General features: G+C 37.8%; 1 protein-coding gene across 1 annotated transcript in view; it reads right to left on the bottom strand.

The window, feature by feature from the left end:
- PCLO (piccolo presynaptic cytomatrix protein) overlaps positions 1-25,869 on the bottom strand; it is a 373,983-nt gene that overhangs the window by 171,164 nt on the left and 176,950 nt on the right. Inside the window, exons 5-6 of the mRNA XM_009883002.1 lie at positions 20,161-25,219; positions 17,773-19,787 (exon numbers count right to left, since the gene is read on the bottom strand). Coding sequence (XP_009881304.1) covers positions 17,773-19,787; positions 20,161-25,219 — 7,074 coding nt within the window. The remainder of the gene's footprint in view (positions 1-17,772; positions 19,788-20,160; positions 25,220-25,869) is intronic.

The following is a 25,869-nucleotide window of genomic DNA, read 5'->3' on the forward strand; positions in this document are numbered from 1 at the left end:
TATGAGCTCTGTGTATTAGTGTGCAATTCCTTATCGTGTTGTTTGAACATCAATTTACACATCAACACTAAGTACTGAAGTAATGATGAAACATTTTTCTTTATCTGCTCTGCTCTCTTTCTGGAAAACATTAAATGACTTTGTATCTGACCATAGCTAACATATTTAATCTACACTGCTTTTCTGCCACAGTATCAATTCCTTCTTGTAGTATTTTACAAATTATATAGTCACAAAATATAACTACAATGCTGTAATATAATAAATCCAGAGCTATAAGATAACAAAGAATTAGAAAATGGAATGCATATTCAATATATTTTAGGTCAAAGTAACACAAGAACAACACTTTTTTCAAATTTTAGAACAATTAAAACTCAGGACCCAGTCAAGAGGAACCCACTGCCACAAGGGTCTCCTCCAAAAAGCAAATTTTAAGCTCTTTGTAAGACTTAAAAAGAGGACTGAAGAGGAGAAAAAAGGTGATGCCATTACTTTCTTACATGCTCATAGATCTGGGTCAGAGCATAAGATCAGCTTGCTTCATTCAAGGGAAATCATCTTAACACCTACACTCATGTCATGAAGCCCCACCACCACACAGTCTTCCTATGCAGCAGTTCTGAAAGAGCACTGGAATTGGACTGCACCACTTTATATCTGGGTCATATACATGAAGAATACGCTCTATGTCTTGTGAAAACTCATGTGTTTGTATGTAAAAAGTACATGGGGTTTTGTTTGTAATTCTCTAGCTCACCCCAGCTCACCCCAGGAAGTTTAAGCACTTGGTGATCCAAGTGATTTGGAACCCATCTAGTTATTCAGAAACCACTGTGCTTGACACTTTGGAAACATACAATATGAGAATATGTCTGCTGCAGACTTCCTATGTAAAGTGGAAGAACAGGTTCAGAAAAACACAGTACTCTGTCCCAGCACTTTCCTTAGAACACTGAATATTTTCTAAGGTATAATAAATATGTATATTTTCCATTCTGTCTTCAGATTAAAAAAAAAAAAAAATAACATTTTTATGGATAAAGAAAATTCATTGCATTTAATAGTTGGCATTAAGTAAACACTTAAAAGAAACATTGTGTTAGCTTTCTGGGGGTAAGCCATGTTCTCTAAGAGAGGACAAGATCTAACCTTAGAAGTTGACTATCTCACCCTGTTCTGAAAATATACAAATTGGTCACCATCATGGAGAAAAGGTTGAATTAGACGGACCTTGGTCTGAAATTGTGTTGCAGATACTATCCTCACAAACATATGCTCCAGTTGTTGAACTGCACATAAAAAAAACCCAAAAAAACAAAAACCAAAACAACAGAAAAACGTTCACCTTGTTCTTCAGTCTATTCTTTCTGTACAATCCACTCAGGTGAAATTATAAAACATTGATTTCAATTTGTTCTTTCACAGTTCTCCACTAAATTTCCAAAATATGTTCAAACTGAATATTCTGAGCTGCTGGAAAAAATATTTCCAACACATTTCCTCAAAAAAAGTTTTGGTGTTTAATAGTAAATTATAAGTATTATTATAACTTTCAGCAGAAAACTCACAAATGATGACAATGATTTTCAGACAGAGGATCAGCAATATGCTGGTATTTTAAAGCATTTGTATGTTTCTGCCCATTACATAATTACCAGCTATTTAGTATAATGAAATTTAAACATACACTATTTCAAATTTCTATGCATTGTGAGCAGGACACCTTTCCTGTTCCACCTTATTTCTTACTTTATTGATCATTCCAGTGTCTGTCTAACATAACATATCAATATGGGTAAGACACACATCAAAATAAGTTACAAGAGATTGATAAAAACAGAATCACAAATACGATGCAAACCGAGACTCCTACAGTCTCAGCTAATCTATTAATATCTCCAGTTCGATACACACATTCAGAGCTATTCTATATATCCAACTCCTTCCGGGCTTTGAAGCAAATGGAGCTGATTATCATCGTCTGTCACTTCCCACCATTTACTTGATTGACTGTATTCTCAATACTTCCACAACAAGTCAGACAATTGGAAATTCTCCTCCATTAATAAAAACTTCTTTTGTTTTCCCCAAAATATTTCCAGTAGGATCAGAAGTAGAGGCAAAAATAACTCATGCCTGCTTGTTTTGTTTTGGTTTTTTTTTTTTGGTTTTTTTTTTTTTTTTTTTGTAAAAATATGGCTAGGAAAAAATGTGTTTCAGGAGAATTGCTGCCTATTTTTTCAGCTTGCCAGCTGCCAGGGCCTCATTGTCACTTTCTCTCCAAAGGCAGCTGGCAAACTATCACCTTATTTTTTGTTCCCTAAAATACAAAACTCCATTCTTCTTTCCTGTGCAAACTTGAACTTCTCCAATATAAAATTCAGATTTACAGGATATTTTCTACTAGAACATTTTCGGTGGAACTTGTTATTGCAGTCATTTAAATGAACAGCCTTCCTCCCTGTTCCCCACATTTCATCCGTTTGGGGGTTCCATTTTTTATAATAACCAGAATTGAGAAATTTTGTTTTAAAGAAAGTGCAAACGAGCCTCCCCATATTGGAAATAGTGGAATAACAAGAGTAAAGAAATCATTCTAATTTCTGCAAAGCATGATTCACATCTCACTGAATTAGCAGAGTTTACCACTAACTTCAGAGAATTTTATACATTATGTAGTTAATGTCTTCTACAACAATCCCTGAGATACGAGCACAAGCCTCTATGGCGTTAAAAGACAGTGGAAATGCTCATCTCTGAACTTAAGCTATCATAATAGATCACCATGGGTTCAGTGGCGATGATGGTTTAAAGTATTGCCCTCTCTCCTATTACTCCCCATTTCTCTTTCTGCATCCTTGGTTGTGCCCAGAATAAGGAGGTAATCTGGAGCAGACACAATTTTGTTGCCGAAAACAGTATGTAGATTAATGATGGAGTAAGTCTAGTACTGCTAAGGAACTGTTAATGTGCACTATCTTGCATAAAGCACATCATTAACATAAGATTTCTAGTTCTTCAAATAACTTCTTCAGAAGTAGTTTAGATTTTTCTACATAATACTACTTGAGTTTTATCATGAGCTGGACATGTACCTGTTCTCCTGGATCTATGCCTCTTCTTTTTTCACATTTAATTTCAATGTATCGTCTTTGGAAGTTTCTTTTTGAGTTTGACCCATTTGATGGCAGTTCTCTGTGCCTCTTTTCTGATAACATCCCTATCCTTGGTGGTTAAGGTGGCAATTTGGCTGACAAAATAACACTGCCAGAAACTGGCATGAATATTAATGAAGTAAAAGATTCATGAAGCCAGCAATCACACCTTCAAATAATGGTGAAATGGTGAAAATACAGAAAAGAAGTGACATGAAGAAACATAAAAAGAAAGAGAAAAGAATACAATTAGTAAATGACAGGAAGAAAGAATGGAGAGAAGGAGAATGACCAACAAAAGTTTGAAGAATGGAGAGGTTATACAGACTGATCAAAATAGGAGCGTGTGTATATCCAGTGTGAACTGGAGGCAAATGACGGAGGAAGTAATGAGAAATAGAAACAGAAATGAGGTGATCATTTTCTTCTTCCTTTACTTTCTACCTTATACTTAGCCTTCTACGTTAAGCACACAAACAGGTAATATAAGACAGAAAAAAACTACAATCAATTTTATTATTTCCCTTTTCTTTCCTTTGGTTATACCTTAATCATTTATCTTAAATTTTATCTGCCATAAAATGCAGATATATTATTATATATTCATTCCTACAACATTAAATTAATAAAATGTATGGTATTTTCTAACAAGCATTGCTCCCCTGTTACTTGGATTTATATTTATGGATTATAAATAAACTTTTCTATTTCAACAGGATTTGAAAGACAGATCTTCATCTGAAGATGAAATTATTTGCTTAAACATACTATAAGCAATCGATACTGAGTAGTAATGGAAAACATCAGTATTTCTTGAAGACCAAGGGTCATATACCTCAAGAGTCTTGAAGAATTTGAAAAACAAAGTAGAAATAGGAGTCAAAACCATTCTAGGCTCACAGTCATTCTTCTGCAAGAAAATTTACAGCTATTTTAATACAGAGATTTGCTTAAAAATTATTTTAAAAAAAAATCTTCCAAGATCGAGGAAAAGATTCCAACACTTGAGATTCTAAAAATCATATTCAAAGAAATTCCAAAACAAAAAGGCCTTAACAAGTGCCAACTTGAATTTGGGATGGTGCTGTAACTGAAAAGTGTTTTGGCAGTGCTCCATCAGCTATCCTTCTTGTTATTTTTGTATAAAACAGGGAAATACTTTTAAGGTCATATTTTTGAAGGAAATCCCTCATAGAGATGTTTTACAGAATACTGTTACTGGATTTTGGGGATCTTTATTTCCAAACCTAGTTAGCCAAAACACAGGATTGAAAGAGGCATTTTCTAATCTCTTAGTAAAAAATCTAGAATATATTTAGAATAGATTTTCTCTCTATAATCACGGCAGACATTGAGGTGTTAGTATCTCAGAATTTATATATCCCTTGTGCATTACATGGCTATAAACAGACACTAGTTTTTAATATGAAAGGATGATTTCTCAAAACTTCAGTGTATCAAAAAAGAAATCTAGAAAAAAAGGTGGAGGATTTAGTGGCAAGAAAACCCAAACAAAAAAAACACAACAGCAATTTCTCAAATTACTCTAACCTAATTACTGTGTTTGAGAGCTTAATGGGGGGCATAGGCTAGTGTTTCCTGAACTGTACTGTGTATTTCTTTATAAAGCTGCATAGAAAGTGCTTCAAGAACTTCCTATGGAACACAATTTGGTTCTGAAGTGAAGCAGTACAGCAATTGGAGGGCACTGCACTCAAGCTAATGAAAACAACACTAACTAGAATAGCAGGACTCAGACAGGAGAGGTTCCCATACTCTTCCCATCCTGTTTTATATCCACCTAAAGCATTAAAAACCTTGGCTAGAGAGCCCAATGTAGAGTCAGTAAGAGGGTTGGGGCTTGAGAAGAATAGCTATTCTATAAAGAGAGGCTAAAGGAACTGGGCTTCTGTAGCTTGGAAAAAACAGCTAAATGCCATCTCCAACTCTCAAATTCAGCACTACTGAAAAGACAGACTCAGACTCTTCTAAGAGATGCGCAGTGAAGGACAAAAGGCACAAGTTGCACAAGGGAAATTGAGCATTCTTCACCATGAGAGCAGTGAACAGGATGCCCAGAGAGACTGTGAAATCTCCGTTTTCAAAATGGATTTTTGAGGGAAAATAAAAGAAAAAAAAAAAAGACTTTAAAAATACAACTGGACAAGCCCTCTAGTCATCTCATTTAACTTTGAATTTAGCTCAGCCTTGAGATGAAGGTGGGACTACATGACCTCCACATAACCTTCCCAATCTAAGTTGTTGGTGATCCTTTTCTCAGTCACTGTGATGGCTGAGGAGTTTAGCTAGTTAATATTTGCAAAAGCATAATACAGGCACCAACATCCTGATGGATTTACTGCCAAGACGCTGTGGAAGGTGTGAAAGAGTAGGGACTGTGGTATTTATTTTTATTAAATAAAAGCTTCAATGTAGACAAGAATGTTCCATAACTTCAGTGTTGCTGATATGAAAAATAGTTAGTCATGTTTTCAAAATACCTTCCAGGAAAGCCATTTGCCTTTTTACATATTTTTTTTTTTTTAATATATATATATAAAGTAAAAATGTTACTTATAACATTGTCAAAACTTTTTTGTTTTCTTTGGTGAGCTCTTGGGCCAAATGATGAAGAAACAGAAAAAAAGAGATAAAAATGGGTTCCTTTGCCTGGGTTATGGTTCTCTCAGACAAGCAATGTCCAAACAGGCTGTAAGAACATAAGGACTTGGAGCAGTCTACACTACTGCTGTCAAAAGAATGATTTTTACTGCCTGAAGAAATATATGGAGACATTACTATAAAACTCTCTATACTACTACATCACTGATCAAAGGACCAAATGACAAACTCACAGATTCCCTTCCATTCCTCCTACATGGCCATGATATTTCGGCTGCAGATTGTAACTTGGGTATCATAAAAGGAGTATCAATATGATGTAAGTGATTAACCCAGGCAGTAACATTCCTGAAGAAGACAGCCATTGGTTCCAGCTTTAACTCAAGACAAGAAGCATAATTTTATTTCACTGTTACTCTCTTACATCATATACATACAGCAAAAGCACAGCTATGAGAGAGGTTTCAGAAAATACACACCATAAGCTTAGAAAGTAAATAGTACTTCCGAGCTACCTTATGATTTCCTGAGGCTTATGTCACTGTATTTTATAAATGTTATACAGCAACTGAAAATAAACTCTGCGTCTTAAATTCATCTTCCCTATATTAGGCTTAAATTTGAGGTGGGTGACTCTCATTCTGATTCACGCTGTCCATCACCCTTTCTGACTCTCTTTTCACCTCTGGCAACTGCTGGCTGTCTAAATCAAGCAGTTATTCGGATTTAGAGAAACCAGGACCATTAACCTCCTCATCTCACACACAGTGAGGAAATCCCCAGCATTCAATCCTCCTTCAGGCCTTCCTCCACACTAGTTATTTAATTTCAAATGCTGCCTTTACTTATGGTTATCCCATTTAGCCTGTGTGGCATTTATCACCCTATGCCAGGGAACAGACTTGCCAGGCAGTGTAAGAGCACCAGAACACTTGATGCTTGAGCTGGATTCAGCATTAGCAAACAGCTTGCAAAGTGAGTAAGGTGAGATAATAAAAGCTGTTTTTTGATAGGAATCAGCTAGATTGGATGAGAGAAGGTGTCAGGGAGAGACCGACTGGGAAACAGAAGCAGGGTTTAGCAAGGAGATTAGAGAGAAGATATGGACAGATGGAGAATGTGAACACAAATTGAACTGAGACCCGAATTCAGTCTGTACAAAATGCAAGAAGTTCTGGAGGAGGAGAGCCAAAAGGCAGACTTCCTCCGTAGTCTCATACAGAGGGAGAGGAGGAATACGAAAAGAGAAAATTTCAGGCTCTGCATCGAAGTTTCACAGAGATGTCTAAGCCATATCCTGTGACAATGTTTCAGACTTACCCCTGTATTCGGAGATTCTAAATGGCTGACTTGGGCATCACAGCACTGAGCAAACTGGCTACTGTTAATTCCGGTCTCATATCTCCATTCTAATCGCAGAGACTGTGAGCATGTACCATACCATTATGGATCCCACTCCCTGAGCTGAACATTGCAGCAGGTAAATCACTTTTCTGAGTTTCTGAAAAAGTTTACTAGTGTTCAACTTCTTGGTTAAAAAAAAAAAAAAAATTTGGAGAAACTGAACTGAGAAGATAAGCACAAAAGAAAAACTATCTTGGTCTCTCCAGGTCAGGTTTGAGAACTGTCGACAGGATAGCTTCTGAAAGTCTGAACTGGTGTTAACAAAGCCCACCATGTTCTGTAAATAAAAGGTTTGTCTGCATGATGATGCCCATCTATCAGCAGCCATTCACCTTAAAAGTATGCTGGGAGAAACCGGGAACTGTTGGAGTGAGTTTTGTTTGGTTGTTTTTTGGGGTTTTTTTTCAGTGACATTTCAGTGAATTAAGTGAACATTAAATTAGTATTTTTTTAATTAAGCTTTGACACCTAGAAAAAAAATAAATATAATCCTAACTTTAACTGAATAACTTCTTCTATGGAGAATTGATAAAAGGAGACTAGCACATGAGCAAATAATTCACTGTTTTTAATGAGAGAAAAAGCAGGAAATAAGAACACAGATGACTCAGAAGACAGGCTTTTTGAGAGACCATGGGATTAAGCGGACCAACAACAGTCTCAGTCATCTAGAATTTCTTTGTAGTCAATGCAGAAATGGGTGAGATTAATCGTATTTTAAAGTACAAATACAAAACAAGTAGGTGACCTCTTGTTCCCTTGGAATATTTCTGCCTGCAGACTATAACAGGAACCTACAGTGACCTGGTCAGGTGTGATTTTACACCACCAATATCTAACATTAAACATGATCTTTCCAATCCTACATACTTTAACTAGGTAGCCTAAGTCCTTGTGTCAGCCAAGGAGATGCTAGATCTTTAGGCTTCTGAAGAAAAATGTAAAGAGAGGAAAGTAAAATGGGGAATAAATGCCACATCAGCTAAGGGACAGAAAGAGCAAGACAGGTAGCATTCAGGCTATTTGATTATGGACCTATTTTCTTTGTCTCAGGTTCCTATCTTTTAAATGAAGACTGTATCACTGAGGTCATTCATATTACAGACAGAGCCCTATATAGTCTGAGTGGTTAGTTCACTTGAGCAGCCTGTGACAAATGCTGTATCAATACAAATTGACAGCAATGATGTAGATGATAATGTGTAAGAGTCATGAATACTCAAGAAAGTTGTATTTAATTTTAGAAGTCAAGTTTTAAAGATAATGCTATTACTCATACTGCTCAAGATACTCTTGATTGGGAAGGGAAATAGGTCACATAGGCATGTAGGCCCTTTATGTTATTCCCAATATTCAGGTATAACACAGTTTCACTAAAATATATTGATTCTAAAGCATTTGCGCTATTTAAGTTAAAAAGTTTTTGTTCACATCTACTAAATGTCCCAGGCCACAAATTGAGATAACCCATTTCCTGCCTCCGCTGGACATGAAGAGTGGTTAGTAGCCGTCCTACTTTCAATAATATTGAACACAGTGAAAGACTGTTATCTCGTCCAGTTTTGGTCTTCTTTCTATATCAACACAGCCAGATCCTTCAGCCTTTCAGCCAGTATCTTGTTGTGTAAACCTTTTATCCTTTCTCTTTTGCTCTACTTTGAATTTTTTCAGCCTCTCTAACTCTTGAGTGGTGCTGACTTAACCTGCATGTGGTGTTATAGCTGAAGTCTCACCAACCCCTGAGTAGGGCAGAACAATTGCAATGCACATCTTATACAGCTTGTCAGCATTTCCCAAGAACACCACGGCCTTTCATGCAAGCACTTCATATTTTTAAGTGATATTAAGTCTGAACTTTAGCTACTACATTTGAACATTTTCAGTACTCCTATTGCCTCAACAGCTATATTTCTGAATATTTTTTTTTCTTTTGTACCTGTAATGTATGTATCATTACTGAATTTGATTTTGGAACATTGCTCTGAATTGCAATTCTGCTTTTCAAAGTAATTGTGTTTCCTATATTGATTTGCAAATGCTGTATGAGTGCTTTCTCTGTACTCTAAATTGCAGTTTAATTATTAAAGAGTCAAGCCAATGACAAACACTTGTTTGACCCACTTAAAACTGCCTTCCAGTTTGCAGTGACCAGTTTGACCTAAGATATCTACTTTCAGCTGTCAGATGGAAAATAAATGTCCATTAAAATACAGTAATTGCAACAATTTTAATTTATCAATAAATAACATTGTGCTGCAGTAAGAAAGTAAAGAAGTATAGTAGAAGGGACTATTTTTCTCAATATTTCATACTAAAATTTGATTTTGCAGTATCAATATGTGAACCCATATGCCTACACCTTGTTTAAGTCATAATTGCAAATAATTATCTTAACAAATTATTTTTAATATGAAATCGCTGACTCAGAAAACCAATGTCTGAAGAGAACGATTTTGAGAATCAGAACCAAGGTAAAGTTAGTTCTAATATAGGGAAGATTCACTAAAAAAAAAACCCAAAACAACAAACAAACAAAAAACCTAACCAAACGAAACTGTTAGGTTTTATTAGCCCACATTGCAATTTGAAACACTGATAGGAGCGTGAGAGAATCTGGCCTAGCCAGTATTTCTAGGAAGAGAAGTAAAACTGCAGAGCTCTGGTAGATGATTTCTGAAGGTAATAATGCAGTGATGAGTATTAACAACACACATCTACCCTCTTTGGGCAGATGACTACCTTCATCTCATCCTTTTTTTCTTTTTACTTTTTGAGGTGATCACATGGAGTATATCTAGCTCTGCAGATATTTTTCATATTTTTCTTTAAGAGAAAATGTAGAGTTCTGATATTTTTAGTAGCTCACGTGCTAAAAATAGTATGTCCCTGGAGAAAGTATGTCCAGGTATCAGAATTTAATGGAGAGGTACCCCTTTAAATTCTAAGGAATTGATTGCACAGAATAATTATCTCAACACTGGCATACCCTGAACAGTTTCTAAAAAAAAATACAAAAAAAACCCCAAAAAAACCCAAAACCAAAGGGAGAATTTTAAATGCACTGATTTATATTAAAGTAGCAACCTAGAGGCCTCATACGCAGAGGAAAGGTAACCATTCACACAGTGGAGAATGAAGAGGCAGGCAGAACATCTTTTTACTGTTCTGAATATTTTTTTGTATTTAATTATATCTGATCATAAGTTTTGGGTGCACTGTGGTTCTGGGTTTTTTTTTTAGTAATATTCATATGGGACATATGAGCTATCATGGGTTTTTGCTAGCCTTGGATCTCTTCCAAGCAACAGTTAACCACATTTGGCTGATCAAGACAATATTTTACAAACTTAAAAATATTTTAATAAAATGATGGGAAAAAGTGTTGGAATTAAAGCTTGCATTTTGTTATGAGATGAAGTTTGGACTACTTTGACAAGAACAAATTAGTTTTCTCCAGTTAGTGCACATTGCTACAGTTTGCAGGGAGGTTTTCATGCATGCAAACTAGATTCCTTCTGGAGACAACTAAACGGAAAGCTCCATCACAAGTGAATCTCAAATGTGCTCAAATTGCAGAAGGTAAATCCAGTCCAAAAAAATGACTGGCTCCCTTTGGACAACACCACAGTCTACTCACAGATACTTTCTTTAGCATCAGCTTTATTTATCCATCGTTCTGCTTTTATTGTACCAAACAACTTGCTAACAAAGCACAGTCAGTACTTCCTTTCTAGGGAAGATTTTATAGACACTGTTCTTCTGCTGCTTTGGGACAATGTACATTCATTTGCTCAGTATAACATGATTTTCCTGTGCTTCAGTCATAGCTGCTCATAAAAGAGTGGACAGCACACAAGGCAGGAAGCCAAACTTACCAGCGGAACACGTGAAAGAAACTCTCTTTTGAGTTCAGTCAGGCAATTACACTAGTAGAAATATTACCCTACTTATTCAGACATACTACAGTAATCCATGTCGTGACAGGAGACAAAAGTCTGAGGTAAAACAGAGCTGAAATAGGCCAAAACTTGCTGGTCAGTTAGTGCCGCTCTGTCATTCTTCCATGCCTGCTTGGTTCTCCTGTATATGTTTATATTCTGTATTTATTACTTTAAAGCAGGGAACATGATATTGGCCTCCCTCCACACCTGAAACTCAAAGTATTCCTAAAATAGATAACCAAGTCAGCTGGAAATGGGTGGAAAGATATCATTCATTCTTCTTTGTCTTTGATGGAAGACAGAAGAGTAAGGAATGGGATTTGTGGCTGAGGGCCTTTTTTTTAATGTGTATATGAGAGCCAGCTTAAGATGAAGATGGATAAGCTGATGGAAGGTGATAAAAGGCCCAAGTGAGAGAAAACCTAGGCTTTTTATCAACTCTGTCATAAATCTCTTGCTTTATAAAGGATTGTTAAGGATCCCCTTTCAAAAGAAAAAGAGTGAACACCATAATAGTTTTCTATTATGCATGAATGTCCCTTGGTTGAATAGAGAAGGTGTGAAATTAACTAACCGAAAAGTATCAGGCAAGACAGACTGACCCAGTTAAATGTGCTTTAGAAAATAATGTTTATATGATATGTTGACCAAATGTGGGGTAGTCTTTCTGTTTTGAAGATCTGACAGATGGAAAAAAGATGCCTCATTTGAGTCACATAAATGTTATTCCAAAGGATTTCAAATACATCACAGGAAGCAGTAGCTTGAAATGTCGATGTGACTCTAAATTGTAAATAATTCAGACCATTAGTGGAAAAAGTAATCTTAAATCTAGCTAAAACCACATAGTTAAATGAGAAGATCGGTAAGTCCTACTTTACTATTTACACAGGGATAATATTGTCTAGAATTGTTTCTAGATACGAGTGAGATCCTCTTTTCAACTCAGTTTCCAGTGAATTTGTTTGAAACACACAAAAAAGTGTGTGACTTGATATTCAAGCCCAAAAAGAACTCAGTGGGTACATCTACACCTTCTCTGGATTGCTGGCCTGAATTAAATCTCAAAATAAGTTCTCCTGTCCACAAGCAATGAACCAGCCTCATACGCAGCAGCAGGGGACTCGTCAGGGCTGCAGGAACCCGTGTGCCCAAGCAGCCCCGGTGACTTAGCCTACTGCTAAGTGTGTCACCATGCTGCCAGGCAGATCCAGATACGCAGTTCACAAACTGCATGCAAACCATATGAATCATGCAAATCAGGCTGCTCCCAGATTGTTCAATACTGATGTATGCATGGCCAAAATGAAGGACCCGTTGTCACCAGTGCCCAAAGAAGAGTTTCATTAAACCACAGCCCGCGGATGTCACTTAGAAGCAAAAGAAAAAACACCTTTGCACTTTATATCTAGGTTACTCTAACATACTACCAAAGATGGTTCCTCACACAACACCCATCTGTACTTAAACCCAAATAGCAGCTGTTTCTGCAAGAGGTAATTGCTCCTTTATATTGAAATACAACTTTTACCGAAAACAAAATGTTATTCCTTGTTTCTGGACTGAATCATGGGACTAAAATGGAAAATTAGTCACTGAATTAAGTCTTTTGCAGTTACAATCATGTGACCGCCTATCTCTCAGACCACAAAACACTTCTGAATATTTTAAAGTAACTACAAGAGCTATAACAAAGTACCGACTCCTTTCAGCTGGAATTAAGCCTGGATAACAAGAAACGAAGGGAAACATCAATGTCCTGTGCTCCAACAATAGCAGAAATCTGTTACCTGAAATTAAGAAATGAACGCACTCCCTCCTTCTGAGGAAGGTAAACAAACAGAAACACCCAACCTCAAACCATGTAATTATCCCTATTCTTTCTCTCTATTCATTACCCAAGCAGAACATTCCTCGCTGAAATACAAGTCTGGTGAACCGCTTAGTCCAGAATAAACAAACAAAAACCCATGGATATGATATATGGAAGGTTTTAATTCAACTGGGAGCAACTACCCTGTTTCCCCTCTTCAGTGCCCAGATGTACAGGATGTCTGACACAGCCCAAATGACTGTCCTAACCTTCAGTTTCAATTTTGAAAACTTCACAATACCATAGAAGACAAAATACAGATTAATGTGGTTTGTTTTCATTACATTTAAATGTATGTCATTTAAAGAAATTTACACTTTTAAAATCAGTATAAAATCACTTCTGCTCTTACTACAGCGATAGATAAAGTCCTGCAATTCTTACCTAAATAAAGACACAGTCTTTTGGGATTTTGCTTGAAATCATTACCTTTATTACTATAATGTATAGAGTTGAATTATATTTGTCTTACAAGTATGGCAACTCACATCAGATAAAAATTTCAAGAAAAGTCTCTGTTAACTCTCTTAATAAACAGATTGATAGAATTTGTTCTAAGTGTTGAAGCTTAAATGTACAATTTCTACCCTGAAGCTGACAGGCTGTTGACAGATGTGTCTTTGCATTAATTTCACAAATACAAACAGTTCTGCTGAGTCTTTGTGCACTGCTTAGCTGTACGTGCTGTATGTGTGTGACAGTTCATGCACAAGTTCTGCAATTTGCTTCGGTTTAGTTGAGTGGGCATTTTGCATCCAAAGGCAAAAGGAAGACAACTTCCATCTTTGATTACACATATGCAATGTGTACAAGTGCCAAAGCTGATTGTGACTGGCATGTGACTTGATTCTGTGATGCACTGGTGTAAAGCTATTTCTTTATTGAACTAGACAGGTACTCACTTTTTTGTTGCTGCTGAATGGACGAATTTCAATCTCCACTTCCAAACTCTACTAACACTTCCCGACACCCTCATGGAAACCACTGCAATGGCTTTGTACTCCGTGGAATCCTACCACGCCAGGCTGCAGGACAGTCTGTATCAGTCAGTGCTGGGAAGCTCATGGCCACTGGGAGCTCAAGTGGCACAAAGCTCGCAAAACAGGCAAACTAGGTATCTTTGGAAAGTATCAATTCCAGATGGGGGGCTTCCACAACCTTTTTTAGTGCTGACAACCTATAGCTCACGATTTTTCCTTGACACGGATACACTTGATTACTAATATATATCACGGAAATGTACAGCACGTAAGAACTACTAAAGGGAACAACATGGAAAGCAATACTTTTACTTTGGATTAATAAGAAGCCACCACCTATGTTCATTGAAGTGTTCATACAGAGGTAATGACTACAGTAGACAGGAAATGAAAATGTAATGTAAACATATAACTTGTTATCTGAAAATTAAATGTGCCATCACTGAAAGTAATATTATCTGGATACTTATTATTATGTGATTAGTTAACAGGTTATTTTTCAGCCTTTCACTTACACTAGATTAGATAAAACATTGTAATAATTTCCTATAAAAGGTGCATTAAAGAATAAAATCATATTTAAAGCAGCAGTTCTAAAACACAGAGACATTAATTTAATCATCTTAGTCATAGTCTCCATAATCTTTTTTCTTGAGATGTTGTAATAAATATATTTTTCAATGGAAGAAGTACATGAATGATGAAAGCGTATTGCCTTCAAGGACAAGGTATCATTTCACTGTAATACTTAGAAAGAGACCAATTTTATTCTTACCCTTTTAGTCCCACTGATTGCATAAGGACCAACTTTTTTGATAAACTGTCATGAAAAGAAGCCTGTCAAACATATACATGAACACATGAACACCCTTTTCACCAGCAATGCTTATGAATGCGGTCAAAGACATAACCCTGAAACAAGAACTATTAAAAACGTGATGGGATATTCATCCATGCAAAAAATATTCATATACACACTCCATTTGCTTAAGGTAGGAAAAGATCAGTCTTCCATTTCTATTTTATTCTTTTATGTTCAGCTCCAGTAAATTCTCTATTCCAGAGTGAGCTGTTTCACAAGTTTTTCTGCACTGAACTTCATTGTTCTGAATGACATAACTGATCCCTTCTACCTTTCCCTTTTTATAACTAGGCAATTAGGAACTCTCGAGGCAGGAGGCACAAAAACGTACACAGAGAATTAACAGACAAGGACTGTAACTGTTGTGGGCACTGTACAAACAAAAAATGATAAAACAGTGCCAGTGCCAAAAATATTTTAAAGTTAAGGAAATATCTTACTTTCACACTTAGGATAATCCAAAAGCGATCCTGTATTTAAACTCAAGTATAACAACAATATGTTGCTATAACAACACAGTTGAAAAAATGTCAACAAGGTTTACACTTTGTCAATAGTGACACGGTGTGTACGTTAACTTTCAGGAAGAACTTTTGAGTGTGAAAAAAGGTACAAAAAAAGAAATCACTGTCCACTCTTTCCTGTGCTTCCAAGATGTTACAATACTAAAACCAGGTTCTCAGCTGGTATAAACAAACACAGATGTGCTGGAAAGTCTCGTGGGAACTCAGAGATCATTTAGATCTTACACCACAGATCCCTCCTTCCCAACATAACTGAACTGAGTAATCAAGAACTGAAACTGATATAGCAACTGCAAAAGCAATTGATGCCCATATTTCCAGATGCTGATGAGGTCATTAGATTACTTCCGGTAAGTGTCACTCTAAATATTTTCTTTTTTTGGTCATATATCTCTTTTCCTCCTTTAAATTTCATGTCCCTGATCCCAGCTTAAGCTAACTGAACCTCAGATTAACAAACTTAATTAACAAAACTCTATCAGAAAGAGAGGGTATAACGGGCTTAATGCTTACCATAACATCAGAGCTGAAAGCAGCCCTGATAGTCATGGGAGCTTTACAGAGCAGCTTCCTCACTATATGCTGCATGACACGGTGCAGCCCATTTCACATCCACGGAAATTTTTCACTTTCCTTGCACTTGTTCCACAAAACCCCCCATGTTCCATAAAACACCCCATGTTCCATAAAAATGTCCACTTCATTTATTTACATTGTAAGTACTTTGAGACATGGGCTATTTGGTGCTTGATGGCTGCATGCTGATAAGAACAATATAGCTCATTACTGTTTGGGCTCAAGGCAAATTGGTAATAAACGTGGATAAAAAATAAACAATGTCGTACAAGTCCATTGTTTCTGTATCTCATTAGTGAATACTGTATGTGTTCTAACTACTGTAAAGGCCTTTAAACAATCAGCTCTTTATAGAATTTATGATCCATCATACAAAGTATAAAATTCATGTAAAATACATATGTAACTATGAAATAAGTGAACTGAATCATTTGTCCTCAGTAATAGTTTCACTACACTGACAGTTACTTTACAATATTATACCTACTCTTCAATACCTAGTAGAACCCAACACTTTCTAACTCGTGAGCTATGTTCTTCAAGATGCTGTTCGAAACCCTCTACATGAAACTTCAGTGCTCATGCTACAGTTTCTCTCACTGGGCTCATCCTGCATTAGAGAATGATGCTGATATGGAGTGCCAATGCCATGACTACAGTTTTCCCTTCAAACTTCCAAGTACTGTTTTCCAAGCAGTAAGAGCGTAGGAAGCATTTAATATCCACACAAATACATAAAGCTGCAGAAACTGCTTACAGTGGAGAGTATAACCAGATAATTCTGTATTTGAAAGCCATTGCAAGTTATCAAACATAGAAAACAAAACTTCTTTTTTCTATCCAGGCCCTAATAATCACTCATATAGTCACAGATAACAACATAAAAGATAAAAACAGCTGAAGAACTTGAACAGCAACTGTTCTAGAGCTCTCACAAATAAGATGCTGACCCTGCAACTGACAGAAGGGAATGGACTCAGGCAAAAGGACAGCCAAGAACATATTAAATTGTAAAGGTATTTTTTTAGCCAAGACTTCTTCCTCTTATTCATAATTAATGGATTGATTCCCAAATCAGAAATCTTACTTCTCAAGGAAAAGAAATACTGCAGAAATGAAAAATTTTAATCCCGATCATGTCAGCCTTATTCAAAATTGCCTTCTCTGACCACATAAGAAACAGCCCTCAACACTTGCATAACTTTTTGACAATCCTTGTTATCCAAAACAAACAAACAAAAAATGGATTTGTGATATGAGACCTTTTGGTCTGGGAGACATAAAAGATGTGCACATTGGGACACAAGATTACCCACAGAACCACAAATGTCCTAGAAACCTCACAAGGGTCAAAAAGGACAGCTAACTAAGGTAATTATAAACCTGGTGTTAGCCGCCTCTCAGAAGGCACATGCAGTAGTTTCAAGGTAAATGCACTACAGACCCTGCCACAAGAGCTGGGTGTTGTATAATTAGAAAGAAAATGCTTAGAAAATGCTTTTCATTTTCTGAAGAACTGGCAGTAAACGGCAATTAAATGCCATGTAAAACATAAAGTGCCTTCCAAATTCTGAATAAGAATTTGCTGTTTTCTTCTGAATCTTAGTAAGACTGTAATATGGATTTCTTTATTTCCAGGCAAAGCAATGAAGCAAATAATCATAGCTTTAGACAGCAGACTTTCTTTGGGACTTTTCAGCAAGGAGCGCAAAAAGACTACAAACACAGGTATTGCAAATGAGTGTGTCAGCCCTCATGCTGTACTGATAGCTGTAGAATTACATATTAAAAAAAAAAAAAAAAAAAAAGAAAGCAAAGCAAATGCTTCTTACCATGAAACCCTCAGTGTACTGAAACTGAGCTCTGGAACTGTCTTCTGCTGTGGGACTCAGGGGCTTAGGATCAGACATAGAGCGTTGCATCATCTTTGCTGCCTTTGGGCTTGATGGAGGAACCTTGGCAATGTCAGCATGCAGCATCTTCTGAGGGCTGATGTCATCAGTGATGGGTTTTTCATAGGGTACAAATGCTGACTCTATAACTTTGCTTGGTGAAAGAGGTGAAATGGGTGAGTAGAGAACTTTGGGAGATTTGGGAGGGGAAGGGACTACCTGCAATGTGGAGTCTGGACGAAGGTGTGATGAGTACCCTATCTCTAATGGTGTTGGGCGTTTTTTATCTTTCTGAGGAGATGAAGCTGACAGATATTGGGGACTTTGACTATCTGACTCTGTCTCTGTTTGACATCCCAAACTTTCTCCTTTATATGTCTTTTCGGGAGCTGAAATGTGCTTTATGATTTCAACCTTAGCATCCAATCGGGCCCTGATTGAAGGTGTTCTTATTGTTCCTACAGGTTCTGTTTGTACTGAAATCTCTGCCACTGTCTGAACTGCAATACTAGATACTTTGGAGAATTGCTTAGGTTTGTCTGCCTCAGTGGTACTCTCACTGTATTTACCTACACGGGGCTTTCTTCTGGATCTGCTAGACAGATCCCATTCATCTTGATCTTCATCATCTGTCTGAACACTGGTATCAACACTCTTCTTAGTTCTCCGTCTCCTGTTTGTGTAACCTCTGTCTGCTCCATCTTCATCATCAGTTTGCACTCCACTGTCCACTATCTTTTTGAAGCACCGGGGCTCTTCTTCCAGGGTCTCCTCAAGCTCCTCATATGGACCACGTAATTTTGGCATAGAACTTCTCTTTTTCAATTGCTTTTCCTCTCTAACATCAATATCCTTAAGAGACATTTCTGAAACAGAGCTTAGAATACCAGACCTGGGTATGTATTGGGTAATGCCATCAGACTGAACTGTATACCATGTTTGACTTTGTGGAATTTCAATACCCAGCACTCCTGAAGCCGTAGTGGTTGCATCATCAGTAGGCCAAAACTGACCATTTTCTGTGGTTGCATACTGTCCTTCCAAAAGTGTTTGATCTGTGGTAGTTTGTGGCGAGCCAGTTCCTGAAGGGTCATAACCATATTGATATATTTGACGAATTTTTTGCTCCTCTAACTGTTGATGGAGCTGTTGTTGAAGTTGTTGGAACTGTTCAAGCTGCAACTGCTGCTGGGCTAATGTCTCTTGCCTCATCATAAACTGAGCTTGTCGTTCCTCCTCTTGTTGAAATAAGAGATGATGCTTCATGGATTGCAACTCCTCAAGCTTTTTTTGCACCATAAACTTTTCTTGTTCCCTAAATCGTTGAATTTCCTGACGTTCCCATTCCAGCTCTTCTGCAAAGCGTTGTTGCTTAATTTTCTCAAGCTCAAGAAGTTCACGCTCCAAATCAAGCTGCTGCTGTTTGCCTTCTTCAGGTGCAATGAGAAGGGCAACCTCATCTTCAATTACATCTGTATAAACTTCAGATGCTGTAGTTAAAGCAGGTATCAAGTTGGTTGGCTCAGTGGTAATAGTTTCTATAGTAAGAGGTGGTAACCCTGTCTCCATATCAATGGCAGTAATTGCACTATCTTTTTCAGCTGCCACTGTTGTCAAGAAACTGTATGATCTTGGGAGCGGTTGATTCTGTTGCAAAGTTGATAAAGAGGGCACCGAGTCAATTGTTTGGAAAGTAGGTAAATCTCTGACAGTTGTACTGAAAATAGAACCAGGTTGTGTAGTGATGGCAAATGTGGATGGGATTGGAGTCGCTACTGAAGAATAAACAACACCATTGGATGATCTTAAAACACTTCCAACGCCAAACTGGGAACCCAGAGATGATACCATTCTCGCTTGGGAATACTGTGGTGTACTGAGCCCGATGCCAGAAATCACCTGCCGAGTCTCTGGATAAGGACCAGTGGTCTTGCTTGAGTAATCCATAACCTCACCTGAAATTACAGGGCAAAGTTACAGTCCAGTCCCACAAAAGAATGCTGCTTTGCGGATTCTGAAAGTCATCCCATCTTGATGAATTAAATGGGAAGGGGAAACTGCATGCAAATCTTCAGGTTAATGATCTACTTTAGATGTGAAGGAAACAGCATTTCTGAACATGCAGGTACATGCAGGCACCTCTGTGCAAACACATATGTAAAATGAAGAAATGAAAAGCACGTGTAATCCAGAATAATTTGTCACACTGTCCAAAAGAAAACAAAACAACAGAAGGAGGGGAAAAATAATAAAAAAATCATCCTGAAATGAGGTGAGGAACATCAAAATTATATTTCAAAGAAAGATCTGCTGCTGTGTCATACTGACCTGTAGTAACTCTTCCAGAAGTAAGATCTACTGCTGCATCAGTTGCCCCAACACGATAATCAAAGCTATTCTTGCTTTTGTATGCAAACAGTCCAGCTTCCGATAAATTTGTGTCAGACATAGATGGTTTCATACCTCCTATTCCTCGGTAGCCATATGACCCTGAACGATCATACTGATAATGGTCATCTCTGTAACCAAAGCGATCTTCAGGAAGTGTAGTTGGTGGCTGCTGTGCTGTACAGCTCCTACCAAATGGCAATTTATAAACCATATCACAGCAGACAGCTCTTCTTCCTGCAGTCAGATCCACAGGCTTTTCATCATCTTCTATTACTGTGGTGATGACACCTGAAGTAGTTTCATCCATTGTCACTACTGTTCTGTGAGATTTTGTAGTGCTAAGGTCAACTGCTCCACTCTCCATCGGCTCCTGAGAAGTGGAGAGATCAGTCCAACCATTTGTAACACCAACAGGTGGTACAGTAACAGGCTTTGTAGTAGCCCATGTCACTGCATGTGTTGAAGTACCTAGGGATAAATTTATTGGCACTTCATCTCTACCTTCAGAGAACGCCTGCCTGCCTGTTACTCTGTATACAGGCTCAAAATGTTTTGATGTTGTTAGCTGAAGTGGCGTTGTCATCGCATGTCCCAGATCCACAAGGCTGTCCATACTGGCAGTGTAGCTTACAGTGGTGGTGCAGGTCACTACAGCTACTGTCTCAGTGACAACAGACAGAGAAGGATCCGCAACACATGCAGTGCTAAGATTTATTATAGCTGGCTGGACAGTACTCACTGGCCGCCCACATGTATCACTTGCTGGCATTTGCCTTCTTATGTCCATGGAAACAGCAGACAGATCCATACAGCTGTCTTTCATTTCAATGTCCATCTTAGTTAAAGTGCGAAGATCTATGACATCACCCAAAGGATGGAATCTTCCATTCTCTCTATACCTGGGTTGATCTACTATATGTAGTGGCTCTGGAGGTATAGTAATAGTGACACTACCTAAACCAAAACCAGGCACCGGGCCCTTAGCCACAGACACTGTGGTCTTGGTAACCTCTGTTGTTACTACTTCTGATTTCGAACTAGGTATTTTTTCAAAAGTTGATGGTGTTGTAACAGGAATAGCTTGCAAAGCACCTGAAATATACATACTCTGATCTGCCATACTTTGCATTTCCATACTTTTCATGGATGGAGTAAAAATTGGTTGCATAGGCTGGGGAATCTGTTCTTTAGAAGGTGCTTCTAAAGGCCAGCTGGTAACAGCCTGACTAGTTATAGCTTCTGTGGGAGTTCCAGGCTCAGATGGTAATGTGATGACAACATAGGTTTCCTGTGAGGGTTTTGTCAACCTTGGTGAAGATTTGTTAGAGTGTGGAGACAAAGGGGAAGTAGGAGACGCTATTTTGTATTCAGCTGCAGAGACCAAATTCAGAGTCATACTTGAAGTCAATGACAAACCTATTGGTTTGGGCTGTGTTTCTGCTGGCTTATGAACAGTTATTGGGAGCGGAGGAACTGCCGGTTTAGGAGCAATTGGAGGTTTAGTTACTTCAGTGGGCCTGTGACTGAAAACAAGCCCTGCTGGAATGGAGGATGGTTTGGGTGGTACAGGAGGTGGTGTTGGGGTGTGTGTTTTTGTGATAGGTACCACATGATTCTTTAATACTGTTGTGGACTCTAGAGTTGGAACACTTGTGACTGAAGGTACCACTGTGGGAACTGTTGTTGCTGCAGTCTTAATCTGTGACTTCTTTTTGGGATAAATGGCTGGCTTGGGTAAAATAGGTGGAGGTAATGGTGGTGGAGGAGGTGGTGGAGGAGGAGGAGGTGGGGGTGGAGAAGGCTGTGCAGGAGAATCCAAAGAAGAGCTTCTAAAAAGCGAGAATACTTTGGATGTTACAGCAGGAGCTGAGGAAGGCACAGAGATCATGCTGGTCTGTCTTACAACACTGGGAGGAGGTACAGAAGATGTTTCTGATGCAGGCTCTGTAACTGGTACTGACGCTATACATACAGGTGGTTGCTCAGATGTAGCACTAGTCAAATTAATCCTTGTCATATCAAAACCCAGTTCTTTGTGTGAATCTTCATGATGAATTTTGACAATGCCAGCCTCTACTGTACTTTTCATTTTTTTAGCTGCTTCCTTTTCTGCTTTGGAGGTATCAAATGTAATGGTATCAGTTGCATATTGCTTGGGTTCTATAACTGTAGTTGCCACTACTGAAGGTGCAGTTTCAGGCAAACAAACTGCAGCTTGATCCACACTTTCCATATCTGATTCTATAGATGGCTTTTTAGTGGCTCCGGCAACAGACTCATAAGGCATGCTCACTTCAGAATACTCTTTTGCAGATGTTAAGGGAACTTGGGCTATTATCCTGACACCTTCAGAATCTGCTAGTTTACTTACAGCATCTGCTGTATCTACATAACTTGCACTATCTATAGGCGATGAACTATCTGTGGTACAAACTGAAGATGTAGATGATGTTAAGGAAGCTGTATCAGAAGGTAAAACTGATGCAGCACCTTCCAATGTCTCAGAGTATGTCAACATTGATGTTTCATGAGAAATTATTTCCTGAATTTCTCTGGCATAATCTGTTAAGTATTCATCTTCAATTTCCTCTGCTGTAAAATGCTGTGTTATTTTAACATCTGGAATAGAAAGTGCTGCGCTACTGACAGGTGATACATCTGAGATTGCAGAAGTAGTGCTTGATGTTAAAGACGTACTATCCACTATTTCTCCAACACTAGATACCTTTGTATCAGATGTAGGAATGAAACCTGAAGCTGGTTGTGTTGGACTGGACCCAGGAGTCAGCTGCATTTTCTGTCTTTTCATAAGCTCTTCGTAAGCAGCTTCTGCATCCAACAACTGCTTTTCCTCAGTGGTGGTCACTGTGCTGTCTAATACAACTATTTCATGACTTTCTGGGATAATGTAAGAACTAGAAACAATATCTTCTTGAGGCACAATAGAATGTAAAGTCTCAACACTATAATAGTCTTTCTGTAGATCCGTAATTTTCTGTGGTTCTTCACAGATCTGTTCTGAAGCTCTTATTTTTTTCTCTTTTCCTCTCTGTTGTATATATTCACTGCTCTCATCTTGTCTCATTACAAGATTAGTATCAATAGTTCCATTGTAAGTATCTTCTACTAAAGATTCATAAATATAATCCTCTATTAGCATTCCACCATATAAAGATTCTTTTTCAAATACTTCATCTTTTTCATTTGCAATTTGAAATGGTTTGGACTTATGGGTCTTATGCATCATCTCCTCATATACCTCTTCGGCACTCTTCAATGTCTTTTGACCACTTTCTTCTTTTGGGAGTCCAATCGGTTGTTCATCTGTTGGTGAGTATAGAGAGACAGCAGTAGGCAATTTGTAAACTTTTTGTACTTCTATAATTTTTTCTGGGCTGATTTCAAATCCTTCAGGATCTGATTCAATACTAGGTGAATATTCAGAACAGGAAGATCTGTGCAGCTCTTCCATTTCTGCTGCCTGTCGTAATTCTTCTGTTGGAGATGCATCTTCAATGGGAGAAAGATTACTTGGTGGAGTCTTTGGACGTTCCCTTCTTCTCTGAGCTCTTAGTTCATCCTTGTCCTTTTTAGATTTTTTGCTAGAACTTTTTCTTTGTTGCTGTTCTAATTCACGCTGTTTCTCTTGTTCCTTTAGCAGTTCTTCCTCTTCCCGTAGTTCTTCTTCTTCTGAAGAATCTTCAATAGTTGGAAGAAGAGGACCATGCGACCGATGCCTGGCTTTCCGCTGTTGTTTGCTCTCCCCTCCCAGTTTTTTGTGACTAGGACTGCTGTCACTATCTTCATCAAGTGATGACACAGAAGTAGGAGATGTACCTGGTGTGAAACTAGAAGCGTGTAAACTAGAAGACCCTTCTCCTCTAGATCTATCTTCTGGTGAATCTGTAAGACTCTCCATTTCTAACTCAGGCTCTTCATCAAAATATAAAATACCTTTCTGTTGTTCAGATGCTTCAGAATATTTATTTGTTATTGTACTATTTAATTCTATTGTTTTGAAACGTCGAAGGCCTCCTCCTCCAGTTACTGCAAGTTCTTCACTGTCTTGACTTTTAGTTTCCCTGTATTTTGGCTCTGGGCTTTCATCAAAAGTCTCATCATCATCATCATGCCATGAATGTCGTCTTCCCGCATCCTCCTCATACCCTGCACTACTTTTCCGTGCCATTCTTCTGTGTTTTCCAGCTGTTCCTTTGACTTTGTTTTTCACTTCATCTTTCTTTTGGCTTTCAGTTACACTGATCTCTTTGAGCTGATTTCTTATGAATTCATCATCTTCAGAACCTGAGGCATCTTCATCAGCACTCATCTCTATAATCTGTTTTCTAATGAAGTCTTCCTCATCACCTGATCCCTGACTATCATCTCGTTTGTACTCATCACTACTTGAAGAACCAACACTAGCTCTTCTTTTTCTCCTTGGGACAGGAGAGTTTTCACTCTCACTGCTGTCTTCCACTGAATCATAGCGTTGCCTTCTTGCCAATATGTCATCTCCTTCCTCTGCTTCCTTGTAGTCTGCCTGGGAGGAAGCACTTCCTTTGCCATCTTCTACAATGGTTCTTTCACCTTCTTGGATAGCTTCTAAGTCTTCCTCATCTGAACTGTAAGATTCTGGAGTGACTGGCAAAGGCTTTGTTTTATGTTGATCCTTTGTCTGTTCACTGGACGTTTCATAAAGCACTTTGCTTTTCACAGATTTTTCATCAGAAAGTGTACTTGCTTGAGCTTCCAAAATAGACAGTACAGTACTTTCCAATTTAGCTAGATCTGAGGGGCTTGGTGGACTTTCTTGTGAAATAGTGTCTTTTTTACTAGATTCTCTGAGTAAATCCTTTTCATCAGTGGGGATATGACTTGGAATTTCACCAAGTGAACTTGATATCCCATCAGAAGAATACCCGGTGTCACTGAGACCTTGTGGACTTTTCTGTTGCTGAGAGCTTGATGTGTCTGATTTGTCATCCTCCTTTTCCTAAAAAAATAAATACATATGTGTGTGTATATATTTATATATAAATTCTTAATGACTCCAGGCAATTAAATACATGTGATTTTTTTTTTCTAAAAGCTGAGTTAATGTCTTAGATGAAAAATTATGATGCCAAGAAGAATTATATTAAACCATAAAAGACTGAACACTAATTTTGTTATTCAAAACTATTAAAATAATACAAAAAAACTCCTCGAATTTTGGGGGTTTTAATTGAATCTAACTGTGCTTTGCATGGTTCTCCACACTGGCAAATGATTTTATTAGTTGTAAAATGATCTATTTTCTGGTATAAACAAATACTGTAGTTAATTGTTTTCAGAACATTTACTAATGATAATCTATCATTTGGTCACATATGCATGGGACAAGTTGTTTGGGGATTAATTTAAATGAAGATTTTAATTACCTGTGTTTCAAAACTGCCTACATAGTTCTAGATACAAGGTAGTATAGCTTGCCAAATGTCAGCCTGCAGCATTTCTGGGGTCTGCTCCTTTCTTTACCCATTTAATCTTTGTAATTGTCTAGCAATATGTCAATCTTCTCAAACTTTGGACCTACAGTTCCATTTTATTGATTTATGTGTTACACGTTGTAACATGCAACAGAATACATGAAGCACTGAAGCA

Source organism: Charadrius vociferus, unplaced genomic scaffold (assembly GCF_000708025.1).
Source record: "Charadrius vociferus isolate BGI_N301 unplaced genomic scaffold, ASM70802v2 scaffold32, whole genome shotgun sequence".
NCBI classification, from domain to species: domain Eukaryota; kingdom Metazoa; phylum Chordata; class Aves; order Charadriiformes; family Charadriidae; genus Charadrius; species Charadrius vociferus.